This window comes from Microcebus murinus, chromosome 14 (assembly GCF_040939455.1).
Source record: "Microcebus murinus isolate Inina chromosome 14, M.murinus_Inina_mat1.0, whole genome shotgun sequence".
Taxonomy (NCBI): domain Eukaryota; kingdom Metazoa; phylum Chordata; class Mammalia; order Primates; family Cheirogaleidae; genus Microcebus; species Microcebus murinus.
Window position 1 is genome coordinate 55,679,623 of NC_134117.1, and position 25,942 is coordinate 55,705,564.

Sequence of the window (25,942 nt, forward strand, 5' to 3'; positions counted from 1 at the left end):
CTCACTCTCTACCCACAGAGTCCTTCCTGTGGCCTGGAGGTGGCTTCCCTCAACAGCAGGCCAACTCCATCAGACGCTAGTGGGTCTGAAGTCAGAACCCGGTCCCCGTGATGCAATTTCAAGGTTCACGTGAGTTCAGGATTTGACTGTCAGACCGCCCAGACAAGAATAAGCTTTGTCAGCCTGGCTGAGGCGCACAGCGGTACACAGGGGCCAGTGTTTATTAGGCACTTTCCGTGCACTGCCGTGTTCCACACCCACGACATTCTCGGGGAGGAACTATTATTTTCCCCATCATAAAGATGATGGAGCCCGGGAGCGAAGAGGTTTAAGGAAGCTGTTGGAGATCACAGTTAGCCGGGATTGGACTCCAAGCAGTGTGAGCCTGGAGCTCTCACTCTGACTGTCCGACCCCGTGGCCTCTGCCATAGAGCTGAGCGAGCCAGAGCCAATGTGGGTGCTCACGGATAGATCACAGACTCGCACTGTGGCCGGGACTCTGAAGGTCAGGCCCAAGACCCGCCCTGCCCTCAGGAGATTATAATCTGTTCGGGGGCAACTAGATGAACAAGTTGAAAAGAACAAGTCTGAGGTCCGCAAACAAGTTGCCCCTTCATGGCACAGAGGCCAAGCACATGGGAGAGAAGGTGGGGTGCCAGAAAGGTGCACAGGTGATGGGGACACCCAAAGGTAGCCCGGTCAGCCCGCAGTGGGCTCGTACCGTGATGTCGTGGTACAGTGACTTGCCATACATCCGCTTGTACTCCAATCTGATGTCCAGGAGGTCGACCTCGCTGCGCGACACCATGATGCGAATCAGGGTCCGGTCCTTCGTTCCTGCTCCCTAAAGAGGGTCCACCCAGGAGCATGAGCGACAGGCCTCCTCGCCTCCCCACCCTCCCGGGGCCTCCCTGAGCCTCCCACCCTCAGCCCTGGGTCCTCTGCACACGGGAGTCACGTACCCTCATGGCCTTGTTGAGCCTTTCAGCAAAGAAGGCCGGGGTATTCTTGAGACATTTCACTAGAAGAGAGAAACTCAGCATAACTAGATCTGCAGAAAACTGTCGGCCCAAGGGGGCAAGGAGTACCCAAGTGTCCTCTGAGGAGGCCCCAATATCAAATGCATCACTGCATCCATCGTCTTTCCCTTCCTCCTTCTGCAGGCTCCATTACCCCATGATCTCGGCCCCAGCTCTTTGGAACAGAAACAGGCAGAGCCTGGACACCAACCCAACCTCTTTCCTGGCAACCACTGTGGTGAAAGAACCAGAGGGGCCAGGGATTTAGTGAGGCTGGAACCGAGAGGGGATGAAGCATGGACGGGATGTGGAACCGTGCTGCTGCACAGGCAGGAGGGGCACACTGGAGAGGCCAAGACTCTAACAGAGGACGGGAGGCCAAGCGGCATGAGTGTCTCCCCAGGGCTCTTGGGTCATAGGACCTGCCAGGGTGACACTGAGGGAAATGAGGATTTACCATTTGCTGTACCCAGGAAGCCCCAAGAAAAGCACAGCCAAAAGATAAGCAAACTGATTTTCTCATGTGAATAAGAGGGTTTTGAGGGCCACAGAGCATGGGCCCAACTCCATGTCGCAGGGGAGAGACCTGCAGCCCGCCAGGCCCCGCTTGGGAGGGCACAGGCACTGTAGGAGGCACAGCGCCGTCCCGGGAGCTAAGCCAGCCCTCCTCCGCAGGGGCCTGTTTTGCTGTTGCAAGTAAAAATCTTTCCACGTGTTTCCATCACAAACATCTGACAACTGCCTGCAGGGATGTATTTTTAGAGGAAACTTGGCAGGATATGAGTCATCTTCCTCCAAGAGAGCAGCTGGATGCCTTCCCACAAATACCCACACTGCAGCTCCCTTCTCCAGGGCCACTCTGGAAACACAAACAGGACACCTCCGGGACAGCTGGGGGCTCGACAGCGCAGCGATCTGGGAAGCAGCATGACTTCCCACTATTCAGACAGCCGGATTTAGCAATTTTGGATTCTGTGGTTCTTTCATTACAACACCTCTAAACTAAGGATGGGTGAGTGTCCTGAGAACTTACAGGACAGGCCAGCCCGGTGGCTAGGCGGGCAGGCAAGGCAAGACACTCACCCACAGCCAGCATGCCCTGCTCCAGGTCCCCAGACATCTCCCGGCAGATGCTCTTCTCAATGTCTCGACCCGTCATTCTCTGATATTCATTGAAAACTAGCAGGAAGACAAAAGGGATATGTTATGGACTGAATTATGCTCCCCCCCCAGCTAAAATTCATATGTTGAAGTCCCAACCCCCAATCCCTTAGAATATAACTGTATTTGGAGATAAAGTCTTTAAAGAGGTAATTAAATTACATCAAGGCCCTAATCCAATCTGACTGGTCTCACAGAGAGATCCCAGGGACGTGCCTATGTGGAGGAAAGACCACGTGAGCACAGAGCCAGGCAGGAAACCAACCCTGCCTGCACCTTGACCTTGGACTTCTAGCCTCCAAGACTATAAGAAAGTGAGTATCTGTTGTTTAAGCCACCCAGTCTGTGGTACTTTGTCACAGCAGCCCAAGCATCAGTCCTTCTCAGTCCGACTGCGAGCTGGGGCCCAGTCATTCCAGCCAGCTTTGCTTTCTGCTGCCCTCCCTGCCCCCCGGCCCAACTCAACCTAGGAAAAGCTGAGCACCCGGGGGACTGGACTGCTGGCTCCCAGAGAGGCAGCTGGCACCATGGAGACCTTGTCCTACCAGCTCTAGCTCTGCCCTGAATATAAACCTCTCCTTCCCCAACCTGGGTCTCAGTTTCCACTTGCATACCAAAGTTGTGATTTCTGCTATATCTGTATCCATTTTAATGAATATATTCTTCAACTCAGCTGCTCTTTTCTCCTAAAAAATAATCATGGACTTGATGTGCTACTTGTATATTCTATGCTCTTTACAATAAATAATGATCAAGATGAAAATATGTTCACTCACGCCCCATCACAGGATAGTATAGAGCTTGAAATGTGTGTGCTGGGGCCAGGAGGTCTGGGTTCAAATCCGAGCTCAGCCATTTCTAGCTGTGCCACCCGGCTTCCCCAACCACCCTGTGCCTGCCGCCATGGCTGTGAAATGGGAAGGTCCACAGCACCTGACACACGTATCAAGGACTTAGCATGCGTTCGGCACTCTGCGTTTGGCACTCAGCCCAGGGCCTGGTGCAGAGCCGTTCACGTTGCTCAGTGCAGTCACTGTCCTCAGACCTCACCTGCCACTCACAGGGGCCATTCCAACACATTGGCCTCCCAGACTCCCCTCCCCTGGTCCTCCCACCTCAACCAGCTGCTCCTTCTTAGTCTCCTTCACTGGCTCAGCACCCTGTCCTCAAACCACTGGGACCCCTCAATTCTCCCTCCCAAGGGGGCCTTTTGGAGTCCCAGAGCCTGACACCTTCAGCCACTCACAGCTCCCAATTTCCACACCCAGTGTGGACCCCTCCTGTCCTCCAGCCTCATTGGCCCACTGCCTCCCTGTACCTCCACCCCTCAGGCTTCTGCTGTCCTCCTGCCTAAAGCCTGCTCCACCCACAGCTCCCCAGTCCCAGCCCAGGGCCACTCCATGCTCCCCCGGCTCAGCTGAAAGAGACCCCACATCAGTCCTGATTCTTCTTCCTCCCACGCACCACGTGCAAGTCATCAGCAAGCAGGGCCAGAACCTGCCCCTCCTCACCCCCTGCCCTGCCCTACCACTCTGGTCTGAGCCACCACCGTTTCTCCCCTGGGTCACCGTGGCCTCCTGATGGCTCCCCTGCTTGGCCAGAGACCCCTTCACTCCATTCTCAGCACTGCAGCCAGGGAGCGTGCCCAGCCACCTCTACCAGGGGCCCTCCAGTGGCTCTCTGTTTTTCTCAAGATAAATACCTAACTCCGTAAAGACTTCAGCAGGGCTCGTCCTGTCTCTGCCCTCACCTCCTACTGGCCTCCCTCACTCTGTCTGTTCCACAAGGCTGCACTGTCCTCAGCTGCTGGGAGCCTCCGTGTAGGGCCTCTGCACCTGCGCCTCCCTTGGGTCTTTAAATCAGAGCCACTGCCTCAGTGGGGACCACGCCGGCACTCCCCACCCTGCTTCCAGCTTTACTCTTCTCTGCAGGACTCATCATCCGACACAGATTTCATCTCATTTGTTTATTGTCTGTCTCTCTGAACAAAAAGGTGCCCCGAGCACAGACTGCAGTGCTCTGTCCCCTACGGCTCCCTCACGCCCGCCCCACACCTGATAGACGGGCACGTGGCGGGAGCTCAATTTACGTTTGTTGAATGAATGAGTAAATGAATGTTGCTTAGTGTTATAGTTATGCTTGTTTTTTATGCTGCGCTTTGGAAAACAGTGGATCAGGTGTTCCCAAAGGGCTCGTCCAACTCTAATGCTCCACATTGTAGCGTAAAAAGATGCTGGGCAACCAGAAGCGCCCATTTCCTCATTTCTTCCTTCACTTTCTCAGGAACCCAGCACTTGCCAGACTCAGGAAATCCTACTACCATACCTTGCAAACCACCACCAGGGGGCTCTTCTGAGGATGCAAAAGTCTCAGCAGAGGGACCACAAGTGTTCGCAGGGTCCCTCTTCTCAGCTTTACAGCTGGCCTGATTCTGGCACTGACACCTGAGGGCAGCTGTTTCCCCACAGTGCCCTGTCTGCCCTCACCCAACTGGCCCTAGAGGGAGCCAGGCCTGTCTTACCTGCCACCAGGTGGGCCCGGCTCCGGGAGCACAGAATGGCATTGAACTTGGATTCATCCGTTCCCAGGCGGTTCTCCCCGGCCGCATACAGCTCCTGGACAGAGAGGAAGACGCATATGCAGTGCAAGCCCCACCCCAGACCCAGGCCTGAGGCCCCAGTCGCCTAGGAAATGGGAGCAGTGCCTGGGTGAGAGGGTCCCTGCTGTGTTCCACTCACTGTGCTGAACCAGACACCTGCACACGCCCCCTCACTGGGTGGCACAGAGGACTGAGGCTATGGAAAACTTGGACCAGGACAGCCAAGGCCGACTGGGCCGCAGGTCAGGAAAAGAACAGCCTGAACCCTTAACCCAACCGAGGGAGTAGAGCCGCAGAGAAGAACACGGAATGAGAGGCCTGGGCTCAAGTCCTGCCTCTGCTACCAACTTGCCCTGGGATGCTAGGCAGGCCACTGGCCCCCTCTAAGCCTTAGTTTCCTCATTTCTAAAATGTGAAGGCTGGATGAGATTTGGGGTTGCAAACTGGAAAGCCCAAAGAGGCCAGCTGACCCAGCTTTGAGAAACAGGCCAGCTGTAAAGCTGAGGCGGGGCGACCCTGGCTAACCATGCAGTGGGGCGGTTACTTCTCGGCACCTGCTGAGCACTCTGATAGAGGCACACAGGCTCACAGCTGCCAGAGAGAAAAATCCAGACATCTCTGTGTAAGTTCTGGAAAAGCAGTTTCCCTATCTCCAAGAAGGAACATGTGTGACAATAAACATTGCAACAGTTGATAGATCACAGTTCTAGATAAGATCAGAGTTCTGGATGTGGGAGTTCATGTAATTTTTTATCTACCCCATGTTTCATTGCATGTTATCATTATGTTTGCAAAGGAGCAGAATTTACATTTGCCTGTTAAACTTTTGAAGGTTTGAGCTCAAAATATTGGCCAATTTGCAACCTCTGAACTACATGGCCCTTAAAGTGCCTCCTCCTTCTCCTCCTATTTTTTTTCTTTTTTTTTTTTTGAGACACAGTCTTACTCTGTTGCCTAGGCCAGAGTGCAGTGGTGTCATGAAAGCTCACTGCAACTTCCAATTCCTGGGCTCAAGTGATTTTCCTGCCTCAGCCTACCAAATAGCTGGGACTACAGGCACGCACCACCATATCCAGTTAATTTTTCTATTTTTAGTAGAGACGGGGTCTGGCTCTTGCTCAGGCTGGTCTCTAACTCCTGAGCTCAAGTGATCCTCCCACCTCAGCCTCCCAGAGTGCTAGGATTACAGGTGTGAGCCACTGCGCCAGCCTAAAGTGCCTTCTAAGCCTCAGGTAGCAGCCCTTGGACATAAGGGCACTGATACCCGAGGGCAGAAGGCAGCAGTCAGGGGCTCAGAGACCTCACAGATCAAGATAAGGCTGGAGCAGGTCTGGAACTGAGAAGTAGAGCACCAGACCTTGCAACTGGGCCTGGGAGCCTCAGAGGTCCAGCCCTGATCCAGAAATGGGAATGGACATCACAGGCCAGGGAGAAACTGAGGCAGGTCTGGGACCAAGGCAAAGACAGGTGTTACCTTCGCAAAGAAAACAGAGCTATGGGGCTGGACTCTGTCTCTAGGTTTCTCTAGGCACAGTGCTCAACCTTTCTGAGCCTCAGTTTCCTCATCTGGAAAGCAGAGGGATGAGACCACAGAGTAGCTCTCCTCCAGACCCAACAAGGGGGCATTCCACAAGGTCCTGTCCCACCCTGATCACCAGCAGTTCCTGGTGAATGCCCTGCCATGGGTGGCAGGAGTAATGAAGGGGGACAAATCAAGGTAGGGCCAGTTCTAACCTACCAGGAAACCATGGCTCTCTGCAGCCAGAATACTCTGGTCTAAATTCATGCGTGGGTGGCCCGAACTTCTCTAGAGAGGAGCTCAGATGCCTGGACTTTCCCCTTTTTATCTGCAACTCACAAGGAGGACAAGGGCAGAATTCCAAAGCTGTACAACTAATGTGACAGCAGGTTTCTAGGCTCAAATCCTCAAAAGCTTAATAGGCAAGTGCAAATTCTGCCACTTTACAAACATAAAGGTATACACAATGAAACATGGGGAAACCAAGTCACATGAAATCCCACGCCCATAACTGTGATCTATGAACCATTGCAATATTTATTATCTCACATGTTCCCTTTTATATATGTGGAAACTGAAGCCCAAATGAAGGCTAGGTGACATGCATAATGTTGCACAGTTGAGAAGCAGCAGAGCACATCTGAAACTCATAACTTCTGGAACCCACTCCTTAACTACTGCTCTTTCCATCCCCAAGCACCTCTCTCATGAAGCAAGAAAGTGGGAAACACTTCTGGTTTAGGAAGCCCAGGTGGGGTGGCTGGCCTCACACTCACCTGGACATCTCTCTGGACGAGGGACATGTCCACGTTTGTGCTTTCGTCTCGGTTTCCCTGCAAGGAAGCAGGTCGTATGGTCAAGCCCACTCCCTCCCCATCTCCTTCCTTTGCCTCATTGCTCGGTCCCACCTCTCTGATTTCCCCTCCTGGGAAACATACCTGAGAGAGAGAGATGAGGAGTCGCTGGAAGTGCCCTGATGTGTCACTTCGAATGGCCTCCTCCAGGGTCTTCTTGAATTCTGAAAGGGATAAGCAGAGAAGACCCACTCTGAACACCATGTACGGAGCTGCCCACAGCAGATATGGTTGACAGTGGACCCTGGTGGGGTCTCAGGTGTGAGGAGACAGGTGGCCCATGTGGCCCTCCAGGGGCTTACAAGCCTGTGACCTCCAGGCTGACCTGGCCTCTGGTCCAGCTTGGCTCAAACAACACCCAAGAGGTTTTCCCAGCCCTCCTACCTTAGTCTAAGGTAAGTGACTAAGATAGGAGGGCTGGGAAAACCATGTGCAAACAGCAAATCATACGCAAACAGGGTTGGGTCTTGGGTCAAAGCCCAGTGTGTTGGGGGTGACAGGAGAGAGTGATAAGAAGGCCAGCAAGGAATCAGAGGCTCTGGGAGAGGCCGAGGCCCAGGAAGCAGAGGGAGCTGCAGAGGGCCTGGGCCCAGCCTGACCTGTTTTGTAGGCTCTGCTCAGCTCCTGGATGTGCTCATTGCTGCGGGAAGCGAGGATCTCAATCAGGCAGGCTTCATCGGTGCCAGCCCCCTGAGGCGGCAGAGAATACAACAAACCACACGCTTGTGACAGCTCCCTCACCAGCATCCAGGAAAGAGAGCAGCTGCCACGGCACTGCCCTGACCCCAGGGCACAAAACCCAGCAACACAGGCCCTGACAAGACACACCCATCATGCTGTTCCCAGGCCTGGAGTGCCAGCTTCCCTCCATAGCCCTAGGAAAGCACCAGATAATGACAGTGACAATGGTGATGAGTAGGGGGTCACATGAAGGGGCATCCCCATGGATCAGAAAACTGAGAATCAGAGAGGTGTAGGGACTTGTCCAAGGCTACACAATAAATGGTCAGGTTAAGATATAGACCAAGGTCTGTTTCATTCTGAGTTCAGCCATGAGTGAGAAGACAAACTGAGAAAGTGGGTTAAAAGCAAATAAGATCAGAGTGGACATGAGGAAAAACTAGAGTCCTGGAGTGGATTGTGGCGTGTCTGGAGACATCCAGGAAAAGGCAGCAGCAAGGAGAATGAATGGGATGCTACACTAAGCGACAAGGCAGAGGACAGGGCCAGTAGCCTCTGTGGCTTACTAGCTGTGTCACCTTGGACACATCACTTAACCTCTCTGTGTCTCTGGCTCCTTGTCTATAACACGGGAATGATGCTAGTACCTACCTCACAGGGAAGTCACAGGGATTAAACGAGTTAACATATGTAGGGCACTTGTGACTGTCAGGCAGGAAGTATGATCTTGTGGCAGCTATTTTTATGATTACCGATTATCGATACTGCCACTGTCAGCTTACCCGGCATTTGCAAAGGGCTCACGTGTTAGCCACCTTACCCAGAGCTGACCATGTGTCCTGAGAGATCTACCGTCCCCACCTCACAGACAGATGCTCACGGACACACAGCTGCCAAGCGACAGCTGACACCACACCTGTGTTAACGTCTGTCCACACTCACAACCACCATCTCATGAATCCTGCTGGAGACGGGAGCTGGACAGATGTCTGGGGGCCACTCCCCAGGTCTCCATCACCCTCCCCAACTGCCTCCTGAGCCCCTCCCTGGAATAAAGCAGGCAGATGTGCTTCGCAGCGCCCACTCTCCCTTGCAGGCCGCCATGCTGCACCCCCTGCTTCTCCTTCTGGGGGAGGGAAAAATCATTGTGCCCATGGGGCCTCTGGTGAGTAGATTCCGTCTGGGGCTCCTGTCCGATTCACAGGGATTCCTCCTTCCGTGGGCGCTGCCTGCTCCCCACCCACAGAGCTGCAGGACTGGACAGGATGGACAGCACCCTGCACTGGGTCAAAACCAACTGGACTGGGGGAGATAGTGAGCCCAGGTGGAGCCAGTCCAACCTGCCCCTGTGTGGAATGCGGTGGAGACAGCCGCTCTCTTCCGTAGCTGGGTCTCAGGGGCAAATAGAGAGCGGCGACAGGCACCCCCTGGGAGCAGCCTCGGAAGGAGAAGCCCAGAAGCAAACAGAGGAATGAAGCGGACGCTCAGGAAGAAGCAGAGACAAGAGAAATCCTGCCCAGGTCTCCTCACTTGACACCCCTGGTCCCTTCCCTCTTCATGCCAGGAAGCTCATTTTTATCCTGATAACTGATTTTCCACCTTTGTCTTGCTTTAAGCTCTAGCATGTTTCTGTTATTTGCTAATAACAGAGTCATAATGAATGAGAACGGTACCAACCACGGACCCTGCCTCTCTTCTTATGACTGATCACTAGGTCTTCCCACAACCCCCATTTTAAGATGGAGAGAAATTTAGATGCTCAATAAATGACACATTCGCTTCCTGGGGAAACCACTGGGAGTTCCCCTTTCTGCAGCACGTGGACTCCAACCCGGGAGGGTCCAGGAGCCGCACTGACCACAGCAGCTAATAACACAGCTCGTGGTCCAGGCCTCCTTCTGGGCTGTACGTCCACACGCGCGCGCGCGCACACACACACGTTCACACAAACACGTACACACCTTGATGGCTTCCTTTATCTCATAAACGTCAAAGAGGACTGGGGTCTTCATCAGAGCCAAGATTGTCTTCTCAAAATTTCCTGACAGTTCAGATTTCAGATCTTTGATCAAATCCTGATTGGAGAGTCAAACAAACAAAAGAAACAGGCCTATTTTGAGAATGCACAGAAGGTGACTAAGAACAATTTCCCGGATCTGAGGATCAGCAGCACCCATATCACCTGCGGGCCTGGGGGCAATGCCTGAACTCCGGCCCCTGACCAGACCTCCCACATCAGAGCCTGCATTTTAACACGACACTACGGAGACTCATGGCCTGTTAAAGTTTGAGAAGCACTGGGCTAGAACACTACTAACCTCTCTAAAATTTACCCAATTTTTATCTAAGATTCAAAACCCCCAAAGTTCAAAATACACTCCCCTTGTACTTGTTCAGTACTCAAAGCCTTTTCCTTAAAAGCTCTTCCATGAGCGGAAGCTCCTATGGTGCTCACAAGAGGGCAGGGGAGGGAGACTGAGGGCTGGGTAGGGAGGGAGGGGGATGACATGGCCACAACCTCAGTGAGCCACGCAGAGCTGGGCTGGAAACCAGACGTCTGAAGCCTCTTCTAAACCTGGTACCCTATGGCTCTGGGGTTTCTCCCTCATGGCATCTTTCACCTCTAAATAAGATGCCACCAGGTGGTGGCCATTGGCAGCAGGAAATGCCCTTGTGCACCTTACTGTCCATCCAGGAGATCCAGGCCACCTGCCCCCACCCCCCGGGAAAGCAGGGTGAGCAGGGCTGTGCTGGAGCCAAGGATATGCCTTGCTGTCCCCCCACACCCCCAACTCACCTTGCCATAAGCTGTCTTGAAGGACAAGAGGATCTGCTGCCGCTGCTTGTTGGAGCGGCTCCCCAGGCAGTCGATGATGGCCTGCTCGTCCGTCCCTGGGGGAGAGTGGGGGGACAGGGTTGGGCTCACAGGGTGCTCTGCAGCTGGGGACTCTCCTGGCATCCCAACCACACCCCCACAGCCACCTTTGCTTCCATCACATGGGGACCAGGCCTGCCACACCGCCCAACCCCTATCCCACAGAGCCACCATGAAACTGCCTGGGAAATGGTGGGGTAGGATTTGAGCCACCCGGGGTCTCTCACCAAAGCCTTTCATGGCCTTCCGCAGGACCTCAGCATCTCGCAAGGGGTCAAAGCCGGGAGCATCTGTGATGGTGCCTCGCTTTCCAAACTACTTGGACAAACAGTCACAGGTGAGATGACTTGCAGGCTGCCCTCCCCAGGTGCGAGGCTGCTCTACCGCCAGGCTCTGGGAACAGCCCCTTCTCTACTCTGAGGGACCTGAAGGGTCCGGCCATCAGGGCACAGAGGACTCTACATCCCATCTGCCCACCCTGACGGCTATCTGGCCTTGTGTCCGGTACTGAAGCTTCCGTCTGGCTCCCAGAGCTGGGAGCCCACCTACAGCTGAGTCCTGATGCTGAAAATCTGCCCTGCGCTCAGGTCCTCCAGGGCTGGGGCCTAGATTCTTGATGCAGGGCCGGCCTTGGGGACAGGAGCCATGGCCTCCCCATGACTGCTCACCGCCACAGCACGTGTGAGCACTCGTCAGGGCCGGGCTAGCACATGTATCCTCTCCAGGTGGACTCAGGTATCCAACCTCCACGGTGCTAACACAGCAGCCCGACTACCCCTGACCAGCTTCCCTGGCGCTGTTCCTGGACTACCACCTGCCTGCCTTCCTCCACACCCCAGCGGCCGCACAAACCGCAAACCTGAACTTTCCAGGCTAAACTGTCTACGGCGGCCTGACGCCCCGATGGCTAGCACAAACTGGTTATAACGCAGTGCCAGAGAGAAGCTCATAGAAAAGATAAGGGAAGGAGGATGGAGAGGGGGAGTGTATGGCGGTGGAGGGAGGAGGAAAAGGGACCCTCTAAAAATAGTCACCAAGCACATACCACCAGCCCCGAGCTTAGCTGGCTGGGCCATGTAACCATGACAATGAATTCTAGGCTCTGCAAACATGAACTGTTCTCCAAAATGAGCCAAGATCAACCCTGGAGGAACTGCCAACAATTTTCCCTACCCAAAGGGGACTTTAAGATTCCTCTAAAATCTGTCTGGGAGGGCACATCCCAGGGACTGAGGACTAAGAGCTGTGGGGCATAAAGCCTTGGGACGGGGGCCTGGGCAGCAGATAACACAGGAGGAGGAGAGTGCCCACCGGGATGCCCGGCCCAATGCGCATTGGTTAGGTTTGGAACATCTAACCAAACCTGGAGAAACAGGGTAGCTCCCCTAGGCCTTAGGGGGTACACCCAGGAGGGCAATCTGGGAGAAAGTGACACTCTTGTTACAATAAGAAGGTATAGCTGGAGGCCTGAGCCTTTCCCCGTCCCCCCACCTATTGGGCCACATGTCTCTAGGATCTGGGGTGGCACTGGGCTGGACTTACCTGGGCTGGGGGCACAGCGGGGGTGACGGTCCCAGATCCTGCGTATCCTGGGTAGCTTGGCACCGGCTGCTGCTGCTGCCCAGGTGGTGGCACTGGTGGCTGCCCAGGGTAGGTCATTGGCTGCTGCCCAGGGTAGGCCCCTGGGGGCTGCTGCCCGGGCGGTGGCATCGGCTGGCCCGGCACAGGGGCCCCTGGGTAGGGCGGATACGAAGGCATCCCAGGGGGTGGGTTTCCTCCAGGGGGTGGGTACATCCCATATGGAGGAACAGGCTGCTGGGCAGGGGGGGGCTGCCCGAATCCCCCGGGGGGCACTGGTGGGTAGCCGCCCCCAGGGGCCCCAGGGTACAGATTGGGCATATTGGCTCCTCCGAATGTCCCAGACATGTTGGCCGCCTGAAAGTACACAAAGCAGAGCCTAAGATTAATGGGCCCAGGGGGGCCAGCCACGCTCTGTCCATCTGCCTTTCCCTGACCTGAGCCCTGAATGGCCCCCAGAAGCCTCACTCAGAGCTCACCTGTGGCCCCGCTGAAGCCAAGCTCTTTTCATAGCTCAGCAGTCATTCTCAGAGCGTCTCCACTTGTGAACACCAAGTAGCTTTATACTCATTTCACAGATGACAAAATGGGTTCAGAGAGGTGAAGTTACTTGCTCAAAGCTACACAGCCAATAAACAGTGCAGCTTAGATCTCTCTGGATCCAAACCAGAGATCCTCAACCTCTTCTGCAGGGGAGATAGCCTTCCTTTTCCAAATAGCTGCCCCTTCCATCCCAGACCACTTGAGTGAAGGTAAGAGCTCCCGGCCCAAGAAGGCATGGGGCCCTGTCCGTAGGCAGGGGGGCAGCGGCCCCATCACAACAGCCTGTTAGCCACAGACCCCTCTGGCCAGTGTGGCTCAGGTGGACTCACCCAGAATAAAAGCCTAAATTCTTACCATGGCTGGCCTACTACAGCCTGTGTGAGCTGGACCCCAGACCTTGTCTCTCACCTGGCCCCCTCCCTCTCCCCTCAGCCGCAGGGGCCTCCTATAAGCCCCCTGGTACCTTGGGCGCTAGGGTCCCTAGACATCCATAGAGCACACCCCTCCCTGCTGCAGATCTCTGCTCAAATGTCCCTTCTCAGCAAGGCCCGCCTTGACCCCAACTTAAAATCATTCCCCACATTCCCCCACTCACACTTCCAACCCCTCCACCCTACTCGCCTCGTTCCCACAGCACCCACACTTTCAGTAACGCCCACAGTGGACTTAGGCTACTGTCTCTCTCTTCCTGGGGATAACAAGTGTGACAGGGCTGAGATTTTTGTTTGTTTATTCACATATCCTTAGTGCCTAGAACTGGGCCTGGCACACATCGGGTGTGTTTTGCTTACACTGTTTCCACTAAGCACGTTTGTTTTCAGATTATAAAATATATTATTTTTAAACTAAAGTAGCATATCTTCCCAAGTTACCTGCCATATGTCCAGCCAGGCCCAACTGGAAAGCCCACCATATGTACAAGTAAACACACATACACACGGACATGGACACTGGTACATGGCACACACATGCACACTCACACGCAGACACAAACACGCATGCACACACCCTTCCTGCCCTCTCGGCCATACGCTGAGCTCACAATAGGTGCTCTACGAATGCTCCGTGAAGGCACCACACCCTTCCCAACCCTGCAAAGCTCAAGGGACCTGGGAGACCGTCCTGTCCAGTGCATTCCCCTCCCCCTCTTTATAGACAGGAAGGATGAGACCCAGAGAGTGACAGCGACCAGGTGGCAGAACCCTGGTGAAAATCCCCGTGTTCCGAGGTACTGCTCAGCACACTCCACACCACGGGGAACACGCAGACAACTCTGGAGCCCCAGGAAGCCAGCAGCCCCATCCCCCTGGCCACCGCGTGTGCCCAGGGGCTGCCTCTGCAGGAGCGCTGCACTCACCATTCCCGAGAGGTAGTCCTGGTTGAACTGCCCTGTGTAGTTGGCCACGTTATCCAGTCCGATGGGGGGCATGTTGGGCGGAGGGTAGCCAGCACCGCCCCAGGCACCGCCACCTGAAAGCAACACCAAGCCTTCAGCCCAGTCCGTTCCCGCCGGTGGGGAAGGGCAGAGATGTGAGCCCCCAGGTGGTCAGGAAATGGTGCTAGGCAGAGCCTCGGGGCAGCACTACAGGCCACTCGGAAACGCCAGGGCAGGACAAGGAAGAGAAGAGGAAGCCTTCCCCTCTTTCCAGGGAGGAAAGGCCGTCTGTAAGATATTAATGAGGTAAGGCAGTCTCAGGGCAGGCTCTGCCCTCCCAAGCTCACTGTCACGGGGTGGGAGGACAGACACAAGACAACTGTTGTGGGACACCACGCTGAGCCCCTGACAGCAGCGAGTGCAGGGAGCTCTGAGAATTCACACGTGATGCAAATGCATCGTGCAGGCAGGGGTCCTCCCAGTTTGGCCATTTGCTACAGTGTGTAAACAGCAGGGAGAAGCAGACAGAAGGCTGAAGGGAGATGGGGCTGGGCCATGGAAAACACAGATACTGGTCCACAGGGACAGGAGGAAACTGGTGAAAAGCCGGGCTCTGAAGCCAGCAGGACGGGTGTGTGCCCTGGGGCCAGGCCACCCCTGCTCCAGGTTCATTTCCCCAGCGGACAAGTAGGATAATGATCAGCGTGTGCTTCAAACTGCTGCAATGAGGACAGAGTTAAACTGTGCAGGGCTCAGCTGGGGGCCCAACAGGTGCTCATACGTGACCTGTCACTGAGACCAGCAGCAGGGCAGCAAGCCTGAGAGATGTGTTCCTATCCACACAGCCTCAAACTGGCTCTTCAGCTCTAGGACTCTGGGAACCCGGGACAGACCTTCCCTACCCCCGCCTCCTCCCTCTCCTGCTGCTCAGGGGCTGCTCAGCTGTGCTGGCGAAGGCGGCAGTGGCAGGATTTCTAGTAGAGAAGAGGAGACAGAGGCCAGCGCTGGCACACCTGGGGTGGGCTCGTTCAGAGGGAGGTGGCCTAGCTCAGCACCTGACATCCTCTGGGACAGTGGCTGGGCCACTCACCTGCTGGGCCTGTTCTTTATCTGTGAAAAGAGGGAGGGTCCGAATGACCTACAGGCCCTGGGTCCTCAGACTGGAGGAAACAAATGATGCGCGCAAGTGCCCTGGGGTGGGGCCAGCAGCTCATGCACCCTCAGGAAAACCAGCCTGTCTCCCCTGGCCCAGGGCCCCCATGTTTCCTGTCCTACCATGGAGGCAAAACTGCAGGAAAACTAGGAGGGGCCTGGGCCAGAGAAGACGCCATCTAAGAGTGAAGAGAAGCATCGCAGCTGGGGCCGGGTCCTGCCCACCCGGCCTCGTGGTGCAGCTTCACTCCGTCACCCAGCTCCCAGCAGCCACAGCGAGTGTCATTTGACCCCTGCATCTCCCTCCACTTACTCCTTCAGCAGAGGTGACCCCCACTGCTGTGAAACCACACACCTTCAGCACAGGGTAGGAGAAGTGACAAGGGGCAATCATTGCCCAACAGTGCTGTGAAGGACACGGTGCCACAGGCTTTACCTGGCCACATCACCAGCATCCAGGACAGCCCAAGGAGGAAGGGAGAGATGCTCAAAACCATTGTGCAAAGAAAAGAGTCTCAGAAGTGAAGGCATGTGCCCACTGTTATCAGAAAGGCAAGAGACCCAGTCCCAGCCTGGTCTGGGGCCTTCCAAAGGCAGGCCTTCCCAGCCCCAGCAGTGTGGGTGCTCTTGCCCAGCCCTGCCCCACATGAGGGTCCCTCTGCTCAGCCACTGGGCTGGGCTGTTGGGCAGCCTGGGGAGTGAGGAAAGTGCAATTCTTCCCCTCTCTACTCCTGCCACCGCACAGATGGGCGTCCATCCCAGCCCCACCCAGACCCCTTTACCTGGTGCAGCTGGTGGGTAGCCCCCTGCCGGCGGGGGGTAGCCGGGATAGCTCATGGTCGGATCTGGAAGAGAAGAGGAAAGCACACTCAGGCCCTGCCTGGAAGCCCACAGCAGGCTAGCCAGGCAGCTTCCCAAGAGAACAGCAACAACTGCAACCAGAACCCCCCAGGAGGGGAAGCTGCAGCAGCCCGGCTCATGGCAGCCCGGGCTGTCCTCTCCTGCCAGGGCCTCTCGCTAGAAACAGTGTGCCACTCGACTTCTGTGCCAGGCCCACATCCAGCCCTGCCCACGGCTGCAGGAGGATTTGCCACCCACGAGCCTGTCAGTTTCCTTGAAAACCCCTCTCACCCAAGCTTCTTGCCCGCCTCTGCAGACGACACAGTGTGTGTGGACCTGTCCTCCAACTTCAGAGCCAAGGCATGCACTGCCTCATCCTCAGGGCTCCATGTCTGTCTGTATTTATCTTCCTGTGTCCTTATCACCATCCATCCGGGAATGGGAAGCCAGAGGCCCCTACGTCCTGGGGCCCAACCTACAGACCCGAGCAGTCCACAGCTCCCAGCTTGGATCTGACCCAAGCTACACTTTCCATTCCTCAACCTCTGGTTCACCTGGCAAGGGGACCTGCTCAGGTATGGAATCATTATTCCTAGAAGCAAGAAGGGCCCTCAGGAGGCTCATATGATGCAGGGTCAGAATCAGGGCAAATGACGCCGCACCACCCTGTATCTGAGAGAAGGCAGTAAGCGACTTGCAATCTGTCAGTAAGGGAAGGAGAGTGCTGGGAACCCAGGACTCTTGCCTGCTGGTGCCAGGTAGAACACCTGCTCTCACAAAGTCCCTCTGTACACTGATCCCTCTGCAGTGTCCCGTGCCAATTAACCTGCCCACAAGGGACACGGATCCACGATGACACCAGCCATGCAAAGACTACCATGCAGCCTGCCTACTCTTGCTAATAGCAGCTGCTTCTGCAGTTTGCAGAGGCACCGAAATGGCAGGCGAAGGAAGGGGAGGACGCCCGTAGGCTTCCTCAACAGTCACACATGCTGGCCCCGGGTGAGCTGCTGCTTCTTACACACTGGGTCTCAAACTGCAATGTGCATCAGAATCAGCTGGAGGGAATCACATTGCTGGGCTCCATCCCCAAGAGTTTCCGAGTCAGTAGAGCCAAAACCTGCATTCTGAATAAGTTCCCAGGCGATGTTACTGGTCTTGGGACCCCACTTTGATAACCCTTGTTCTGGGCACTGTATCCACCTGCAGGATTCTAGTTGCCTCCGTATCTACCCTGAAGAACTTGGCATGTTGTTTTTAAGGAAGCTGAAGGACTTCCTTAAGGTGCCACTGGTCCCCACAGGTGGGCTTGGTTCTCAGCCCTATGGGGTCATTTGTTTTGGTCAGTGGGTCCAGAGGTGACTGTAGGCAAAGCAATGAGCCTAGTGGCCTTGGAGTAAGCTGGAATTGGCTACCTGTGGTGTGGACCAAAGACCCTTCTCCCCTTGCACAGCTTTTGGTCTTCCTGAAGCCCTAGGCAAGTGGTGGTTAAGGTCCCCAGTGGTATTGCTTTTGGAGAGGGTATGACTCACATCCCTGCTGCTGGGTGGACCGTCAGCACAAAGCTCTCCCGGGCCTGCCCACAGCCCAACCCTTCTGCCCAGCTTCTGCCAGATCCTCAGACGTCACTGGTGAGGAAGGAGCCTGGGGGAAGTGAATGATGGCTGCGCCAGGACCGACCCTTCAGATAGGAGGAACTGCCCCACAGGAGAGCAGGGTGGGCTGCAACTGTCTCTGATACCTTCCCCTCTGGAGATGTGACTTTAGCCACCACAGACCCACTCTCCACTCCTCATCTCCTCCCAGAGGAATGAGGCCAAAGGCCCCATCCACAGTCAGGCAGGGTGGGGGAAAAAACCTGGAAGAACAAAAGCTGGACACCAACCCATTCCTTACAGCAAATTAATTTCAGCCAGGCCAAAGGTAAGACGCGGCCCCAAACCAGAAAGGCATAAAGTACAATTTATGCAAGATACGAAACAAATAAGGAAAATAATATAAAGAGAAATGACAAACTTAGGAAGTTTTACAGTAAGAAAAAGATCAATAACTACTTGAGAAAGTGTCAAATGACATGCAGTGACAGCTTTAGAACTAAAGATGTTCCCCTTCATTAATGTGCTAAAGAAATCACCACTTGAAAATAGAGATGTCAACATTAAAACTGATAAACCTTTTGACCCAGCAACTCTACTCCTAGCAATTTGTTTCCCAGGCACACGCACACCTGTGAAATGACAAACAGACTGCAGCATTATCTGTGACAACAACAAACCCCTAAACATCCACCAACGAGGCTGGTTAAATACATCACAACAGATCCCCACTGTGGATACTCTGCAGCTATTTTCAGAATTAGCCCCTTCTATATATATATGGGGATAAGAAATGGGGATAGGAAATGACCATCATTATTAATCAGGGCACACTGCTGTGAGTGCACTAAGCTAATTAGAACACCCAGAAACATACAAACTAAGTGGTTCATTATGTATATACATGCATGGACCATCCCCGGAATGGTACACAAGGAACTGGGTAACACTGGTTGTCTCTGCAAGAGAATGGGACATCCTGTTTATAAACGTACACTTCGCATTCCTGCCATGTGCACATACTGCCTATTTAAAACACCAACTTTCAAAAGGCCCAATTCAGGTGGGGATTTCTGAGCTCACTTGAGGCCACCCCCTCCTGCCCCTCGGAGTGGTGGCTGCTCTTCCAAGACTAAATGCACACAGGGTCTGTTTAGCTCGAGGCAGCCCCATGCAGGCCTGGAGGGTCTGCAGGCCAGGTCCTGCACACAGGGTGATGGTCTCATTCCTGCAGCAGCTTTTAAGGAGTTCCCTTGCAAGAGTCAAAATTTGCCTCCTGGTACCGAGCTCTACCCTGGAGGGCCCCACAGGGCAGGCAGAATCCTTCTCCCCACACACACCCTCCTCTGAAAGAACAGCCTCATTTCTTCCCACCATTTCCCACAAGAAATAGCTCCGAGCCTGCACCCACTCCCCTCTCTTTCTGAGCTCTTTTCGGAACCAAAGGCCCCAGGTGTGGTCTGAAGAGCACAGGGCAGGACTGTCACCTCCTTCCTCCCACGGAAGCAGCTCCCCACCTCCCTAGATTGGTACCCATGGGTTTTCTGGATGTGGGAAACCTTCTACAGGTTCCTGTTAAATTTCTCCCTTGGGTTCTGCCTGTTGCTCCAGCCCACTGAGATCTCCTGCGATTCTGACCGACATCAAACACCTTTGCGCTTGCTCGGGTTTGTTTCATGTGCACAGACCCATGTGGTAAGTGTGCCATTTGTGTTATTCCAAGTAGCCAGTACAAAAGGACCAGTGATGGACCCTCCTGAACTGTCACACTGACATCTCCCTGGCTCGACATCAGGTACCAAGTGCCACTGTAAGTACAGGCATTTGACCAGCTGTCCCCCACCTAAATGCCACAACCCAGTGTACATTTCCCCACAGATTCAAGCGAGGGTCCTAACACATCTACCAGACCAAGAGCCCTGCAGCTTATCTGCCTACTTAGCCCCTGAAGAAAAGTAAACACAGCCAAATACTGGGGTGATCTTCAGTGGACGCAGCTCCCAGCGCCTGCCTCTCCCCTCCCCAACGATCCGTGCTCTAGGAGGCTGCAGGGCCAGTGTGCAGCTCCCGGACTCACAGAACCTACATTCTGCTCCCTTTTGCCAACTGCCCAGTCTTCTGGTAACTTCGGCTTCTGAGTTTTCTCAAAAGAGGCCACCACCAGGGACTGTCCCCAGAGAGAGCAAGGCACCCCGTGGCTGCCATATCCAGGCTTGGCAGCACTTCTAGAGGAGACCTCACCTTCCCCTCCCAACCCTGTCGAGCCCCCACTCTCTGTGACAGAAAGGAACACAGTGAGTCACAATCCAGCAGACCTGCTTGCTCTCTGGCATCCGCGAGCACCACACCTTCCACCCTGACCAGCGCCATTCTCCTGCCTCTTTCACAAAGAAAAAAGGTGCATGGGCATGCTTAACGTAACTGCTGCACTCTGACAGGCCAGGGCATGTCCCCAGTTCTATGCCCACTTCCAACCATGGGACTCAGACACAGGGACTCTCTGGAGAGGGCCCCCTTAGGATTGCTGCAGTTCTTAGAAACCTGCCTCTGGGGAACTACTGGCCTCTCGTCCTGCCTCTCGGGGCAAGCTGCAGCATAAATAACACCTTCCATCCTCACTGGGACCATCTGCCTGCAGCTGTGCACCAACTTCATCCAGCTGTGGCCCTCTCCAGCTAAATCGGTGCTTCTGTAAAACAGTCACCTGTTGGGCTTTTCAAAACCCAGATGGGGCTGGGCCCCAGCCCCAGAATCTGAATCAGCAGGTCTGGGGCAGGGCCTGAGAAGCTGCATTTCCAACACACTTCCAGGTGATGTGGATACCGCTTGGCCATGGGTCACACTGGTGTAGCACTGCTTTGTCACCATGAGATCACCTGGAGAGTTCACCAGCCATGCTGGTGCCTTGGCCCCTGTGACTGTGGGCCCTTTGACCTGGGATGGGCCCGAGAATCAGAAATGTAAACAGATTCACACACCCCAGCCCCAGCGCAGTGAGTCTGATGTTACTGATTTCTGTGGTCCACACTCTAAGAAACACTCTTTCCTCTAAGGAACTTAGACACATTGTCTAGCATATCTGATCTTGCATTCCTCTTCCCAGCTGTAAGCTCTGAGGTCAGACAGCAGACCTAGGCAGCCCAGCATCGAAGCAGAAGCCTCTGAGCGCACAGGGACTGTTGAGAGAATAGAGCAGCTACATGGGGGCTTCTCAGAGACTGCAGAAGGGCCTGTTCCCTACAGCTGTGTATGTGCCCATAAGCACACCATTCAATTTCAACAGCTCCACAAGGGCACTAGCTAGAGGCCCCTAATACAGGAATCTAGAAATGCTGTGCTGAGACAGCAGGCAAAACTCAGCACAGGGCTCACGCGGGGACAGAACCTGCACCCGGCTAATGCTGAGAAGCAAGCAGGCCCAGAAGCATCATCCCTGGCCAGAAACCACACAGCGGGAGACCTCCCACCCTCAGCGCCCAGCAGCAAACCAAGCCGGCCTGGACTACAGTGGACGCTTTCGTGGGATGCTCCTCCTCTGGCTTTGCCCAGCCTGGTGGCTCAAGTATTCATTTGTGTACTAGTTTTCTAACATTAAATCCTTAATCTGTTTTTACGCAAACCATAAATATGTAGTTGGTATGATCTGAATGTGTTCCCCAAAGTTCACATGTTGGAAACAATCCTCAATGCAAGAGTGTGGAGAGATGAGACCTTTAAGAGCTGATTACATCACGAGGGCTCTGCTCTCACGGATAGATTATTGTCTTTATCAAGGAAGTGGGTTTCTTCTAAAAGTGAGTTTAGAGCTCTCTCTCTTGCCCATGTGATATCTTCTGCAATGTTATGACGCAGCAAGAAGGCCTCACCAGATGCAGGCCCTCAATCTTCCCAGCCTCCAGAACTTCTACTGCTTATAAATTACCCAGTCTGTGGTGTTCTGTTATAGCAGCACAAAATGAACTAAGACAACAGTTTAACCATGCAGCTCTGAAAATCCCTGCCAATACATTTTTGAAAATGAAAAGAAAAGACAAGCCACAGAATGGGAAAAAATACTTGCAAAAGACATATCTCATAAAGGGGCTGTTATTCAAAATACACAAAGAACTCTTAAAACTCAACAAGAAAACAAACCACATTTTTTTTTTAAATAGGCAAAAGACCTGATCATACATTACCAAAGAGGATATGCAAGGCAAATAAGCATATGAAAATATGTTCAACATGTCAATCAGGAGTTGCAAATTAAAATGATACACCACTACATACCTATTAGAATGTCCAAAATCCAAAACACTGACAAAACCAAATGCTGGTGAGGATGTGGAGCAACAAGAACTCTCATTCATTGCTGGTGGGAAGGTAAAATGGTATAGCCACTGTGGAAGACACTTTGGCAGTTTCTTACAAAACTGAACATAATTTTACCAACAATCTAGCAATCATGCTCTTGCCATTTACCCAAATGAGTTGAAAACATGCCTACACACAAAAACCTGTAGGTAGATGTTCACAGTAGCTTTGTTAATAATTGCCAAAACCTGGAAGCAACCAAGATGTCCTTCAGTAGGTGAATGATAACTGCAGTACGCTCAAGACAATGGAGTATTATTCAGTGCTAAAAAGAAATGAGCTATCAAGCCATGAAAACACACAGATAAATGCATATTAAATGCATATTGCTAAGTGAAAGAAGCCAATCTGAAAAGGCTGCACACTGGATAATCCCAACTACATAACAGTCTGGAAAAGGCAGAACTGTGGAGACAGTGGAAAGCTCAGTGGTTGCTAGTAGATGCTGATGGGGGACACTGTGCACATGTAGGGGCAGGTCAGGGGAGGGTGGGGAACAGTTGGAACACAGAGGGTTTCAAGGGCAGTGACACTCTTCTGTATGGCACTACAATGGCGGACACATGTCATTATACATTATTCAAAACCCAGAGAAAGCACTGTAACACCAAGAGTGCACCCCAACATAAACTGCTGACTGTGGGTGGTAATGATGCGTCAGTGTCGGTTCTCTCACTGTGACAACGCCCCACTTTGAGGGGTGCAGATGGGGCAGGCTGTGCATGTGTAGGGGCAGGACATACATACATGGGAACTCTGTAGTTTCCACTCAATTTTGCTGTGAACCTAAAACCAGGCTAAAAAGTAAATTTTGTTTTAAAAATAAATAAAAGGAATACAAGCACACTGTAGGGAAATTCAAACAAAACAGAAAGGCACAAAGTGAAAAGCAGAAGTCACTCTTCCCTCTGTCCTCCTCTGTAAAGGTCACCACCGAGCAGTTCCTGACGTACAGTTCGAGACACACACAAATACACAAACAGAAATGTATACGTGTATATATGTTACATAAATGTGTACAGATATGAATGTGTGTGCTTATGTATATTTAGTTTATGTATGCTCATATGTGTATAGTTTTTAAAAACAGGAAAGAGATTTATTTGCATGTCTACAAATATTCTTTACTCCAGTACTAAGCAAGATTCTGGTCCTTGTGATATTGTGACATAGTAAGAAATACATATTTGGCAGTCTTGTGGGACTGAGCCCTGTAACTTGCGGGGTCCGCACTAACTCCAGGTAGGGTCAGAATCGAGCTGAACTGCAGGACACCCAGCTGGTGTCAGACCATCGGTCAGTGTGGGCAAAACCCCACACACGCCCGGTCACGGGAGTGAAGTACTGAGAGTGCTGTGAGTACAGCAGGAAAAACAGTTTTGTTTGGGGTTTTCCCCTTTGCAGTCCACATTCCTGCCTGGCACACCCCCTGGCACAGTGTAGGGACATGAGGAGTCAGCCAGCCCTGAGCCGGTCTGAGCCGGCCACGGCCTCCACACACTGCCCGGGAGCAGCTGGCCATTCCTCCTCAGGCCACTGGGAAGGAGGCAGGGAGACAACAGCCCAGAGCAAGGTGTAGATGGGGGCCTGGAGCCGGAAATGCAAGACAGAAGGTCCTAGGCAAGACAGAAACATCTATTTAAGAGAAATGCCTATTCGCCCGGAAAAGGATCTTTGCCCTCACCAAGCTAATCGCAAAACCTGTGACTCCTTTAGCCCAAGCCGGGCTGGATTGTTTGGTGGTCCCCACTGGTCCTGCCCTTAGTGACCTACACTAAGACCCAAGGCCAGAAGGAGACAGTGCAGTAAGTGTGCTTTGAACTAGGGTCTGTCAAGGCCATTCCTCATGGCTGGAAGGTTCTAGAAACCCTCAGTGCCTTGGTTCATACCACTCCATTCCCCCATGAGGGAAGGCAGACAGAGTCCAGGCTCTGCCCCCCACACCCATGCAAAGGCAGCTGTGGGAGCCGGCCTGGTGCACCATGCACGGAACAGTGGCTGTGGAATTCTAAGGAGCGAACCACTGATTAATGATCATTGACAGTTTTTTACAACTTTTTATTACAGAGACTATACACAAAACAGAATGGTACAATAAATAATTATCCTTCAGTTTCAACAATTACCTCCTCAAGGCCAATCTTGAGCCATCCAGACCCCACCCACTCCCTTGTATTATTGTGAAGCAAATCCCAGACATTGCATATTATTTCAACCGCAATTGTTCATATCACTAAATACTAGGAACTTTTGCTGTTTTTTTTTTTTTTAATACTAGGAACTTTAAACATAAATATATACAGATGCTCCTCAACTTGTGATGGGGTTACACCCTGATAAACCCACTGGAAATTAAGAATATCTTTAAGTCTGGGGGTGGGACCTGGGCAGTATATGTAACCTTACCATTTGTACCCCCATAATATGCTGAAATAAAAAAAAAAAAAGAATATCTTTAAGTCAAAAGTGCATTTAGTGCTGGCAACACAGCAGTCTCAGACTTACTATGGTTCAAGTTAATGGTTTTTCAACTTTACGATGGCACAAAAGTGATACACATTCAGTAGAAACCAAACCCCAATGTAAAGTTGAAAATCATACAATTGTGAGTTGGGGACCATCTCTGTGTGTGTGTGTATACATATATACACATATACATATATATAACTACAGAATAGCTGGAACTCTCTATGCCAGCAGAGGACTCAGCACTGATTCATCTCAGAAGAAGCGTGAGCCTGGACGCTTGAGGGGCACCTGTCAATCAATACATAAGGACCAGAAAACCCGCCTCCCCAGGACTTCTCCAGTCCCTGAACCAGCGAGCTCCTATTGAGTGGCGATGCTCCCAGTCATCTGTGAATGTCATAGAAGAATGGATGGCGGTCTGGGGCCTGGCCTCCACTCTGCCAGTTAGTAGCTGAGCGAGCCTGGTGGCATCATTTAATATCTCTCAACTTCAGTTTTCTCCTTTATAACATCTCCTTCACTTGCTCCTAACATCAAGTACCAAACAGGAGATATCTGGCCCACAGGGCAAGGAACAGCATAATAAACACTTATAAATCCAAGGCTCTTAGTGAGGACATTGAGCTCCCCAACATACATTTTTTTATTAAATTTTTTTTATTTTTTTCTACCTGCATACATGTGTGCAACCAACATACATTTTTGTATATTGACTTTTCGTGGCATGTGACAGTCCACTCTGATGGCAGCCAAACAGCTACAGGTTTCTAGAGCACACATGATCCAAACATTTCCTCCAGGCATCAAGTCCATCCATGTTCACTATAAACCTATTACTTCTGAGCTCCTACCATCCATGTCCCCCAGAGTCTTGCTCAGAGCTAACAAGGAGCCCACCCCCAGCTTAGTCTCGCGGAGCAGAAGCAGGCAGCGTGAGGCACGGCTCAGTGCTTCCTGAACCGTGTTCTCTGACACCAACTTCATATCTTGCAAGTTGTGAAGTTAGCCAGTACACAGTTTAAAAAGAGAAAGAAAGAGATATTAGTTGCCCAAAAAGTCTAGAAAATGCTGACTACTATAATTATGTACTATAACTACTACATCCCCTTCCAGGAAACTACCAATTCACAATAGCATAATAAAAGCTCTGAGAAGTCCTGTAACAAAGAAGCTTGCTTAACTCTATCCTCAAATTCCCCAAACTGGCTGGGCGTGGTGGCTCATGCCTATAATCTCAGTACTTTGGGAGGCTGAGGTGGGAGGATTGCTTGAGGCCAGGAGTTTAAGACCAGCCTGGGCAACAGAGAACTGTGTTTCTACCAAAAAAAA

General features: G+C 52.7%; 1 protein-coding gene across 1 annotated transcript in view; it reads right to left on the reverse strand.

Annotated features, from left to right (window-relative positions):
* The window catches only part of ANXA11 (annexin A11), a 45,369-nt gene that overhangs the window by 1,336 nt on the left and 18,091 nt on the right, over window positions 1–25,942 (reverse strand). Inside the window, exons 2-14 of the mRNA XM_012762474.3 lie at window positions 16,139–16,201; window positions 14,187–14,299; window positions 12,251–12,643; window positions 10,936–11,023; window positions 10,631–10,725; window positions 9,795–9,908; window positions 7,752–7,842; window positions 7,237–7,316; window positions 7,075–7,131; window positions 4,702–4,795; window positions 2,103–2,198; window positions 963–1,021; window positions 722–844 (exon numbers count right to left, since the gene is read on the reverse strand). Coding sequence (XP_012617928.1) covers window positions 722–844; window positions 963–1,021; window positions 2,103–2,198; window positions 4,702–4,795; window positions 7,075–7,131; window positions 7,237–7,316; window positions 7,752–7,842; window positions 9,795–9,908; window positions 10,631–10,725; window positions 10,936–11,023; window positions 12,251–12,643; window positions 14,187–14,299; window positions 16,139–16,193 — 1,458 coding nt within the window. The 5' untranslated portion in view covers window positions 16,194–16,201. The remainder of the gene's footprint in view (window positions 1–721; window positions 845–962; window positions 1,022–2,102; window positions 2,199–4,701; window positions 4,796–7,074; window positions 7,132–7,236; window positions 7,317–7,751; window positions 7,843–9,794; window positions 9,909–10,630; window positions 10,726–10,935; window positions 11,024–12,250; window positions 12,644–14,186; window positions 14,300–16,138; window positions 16,202–25,942) is intronic.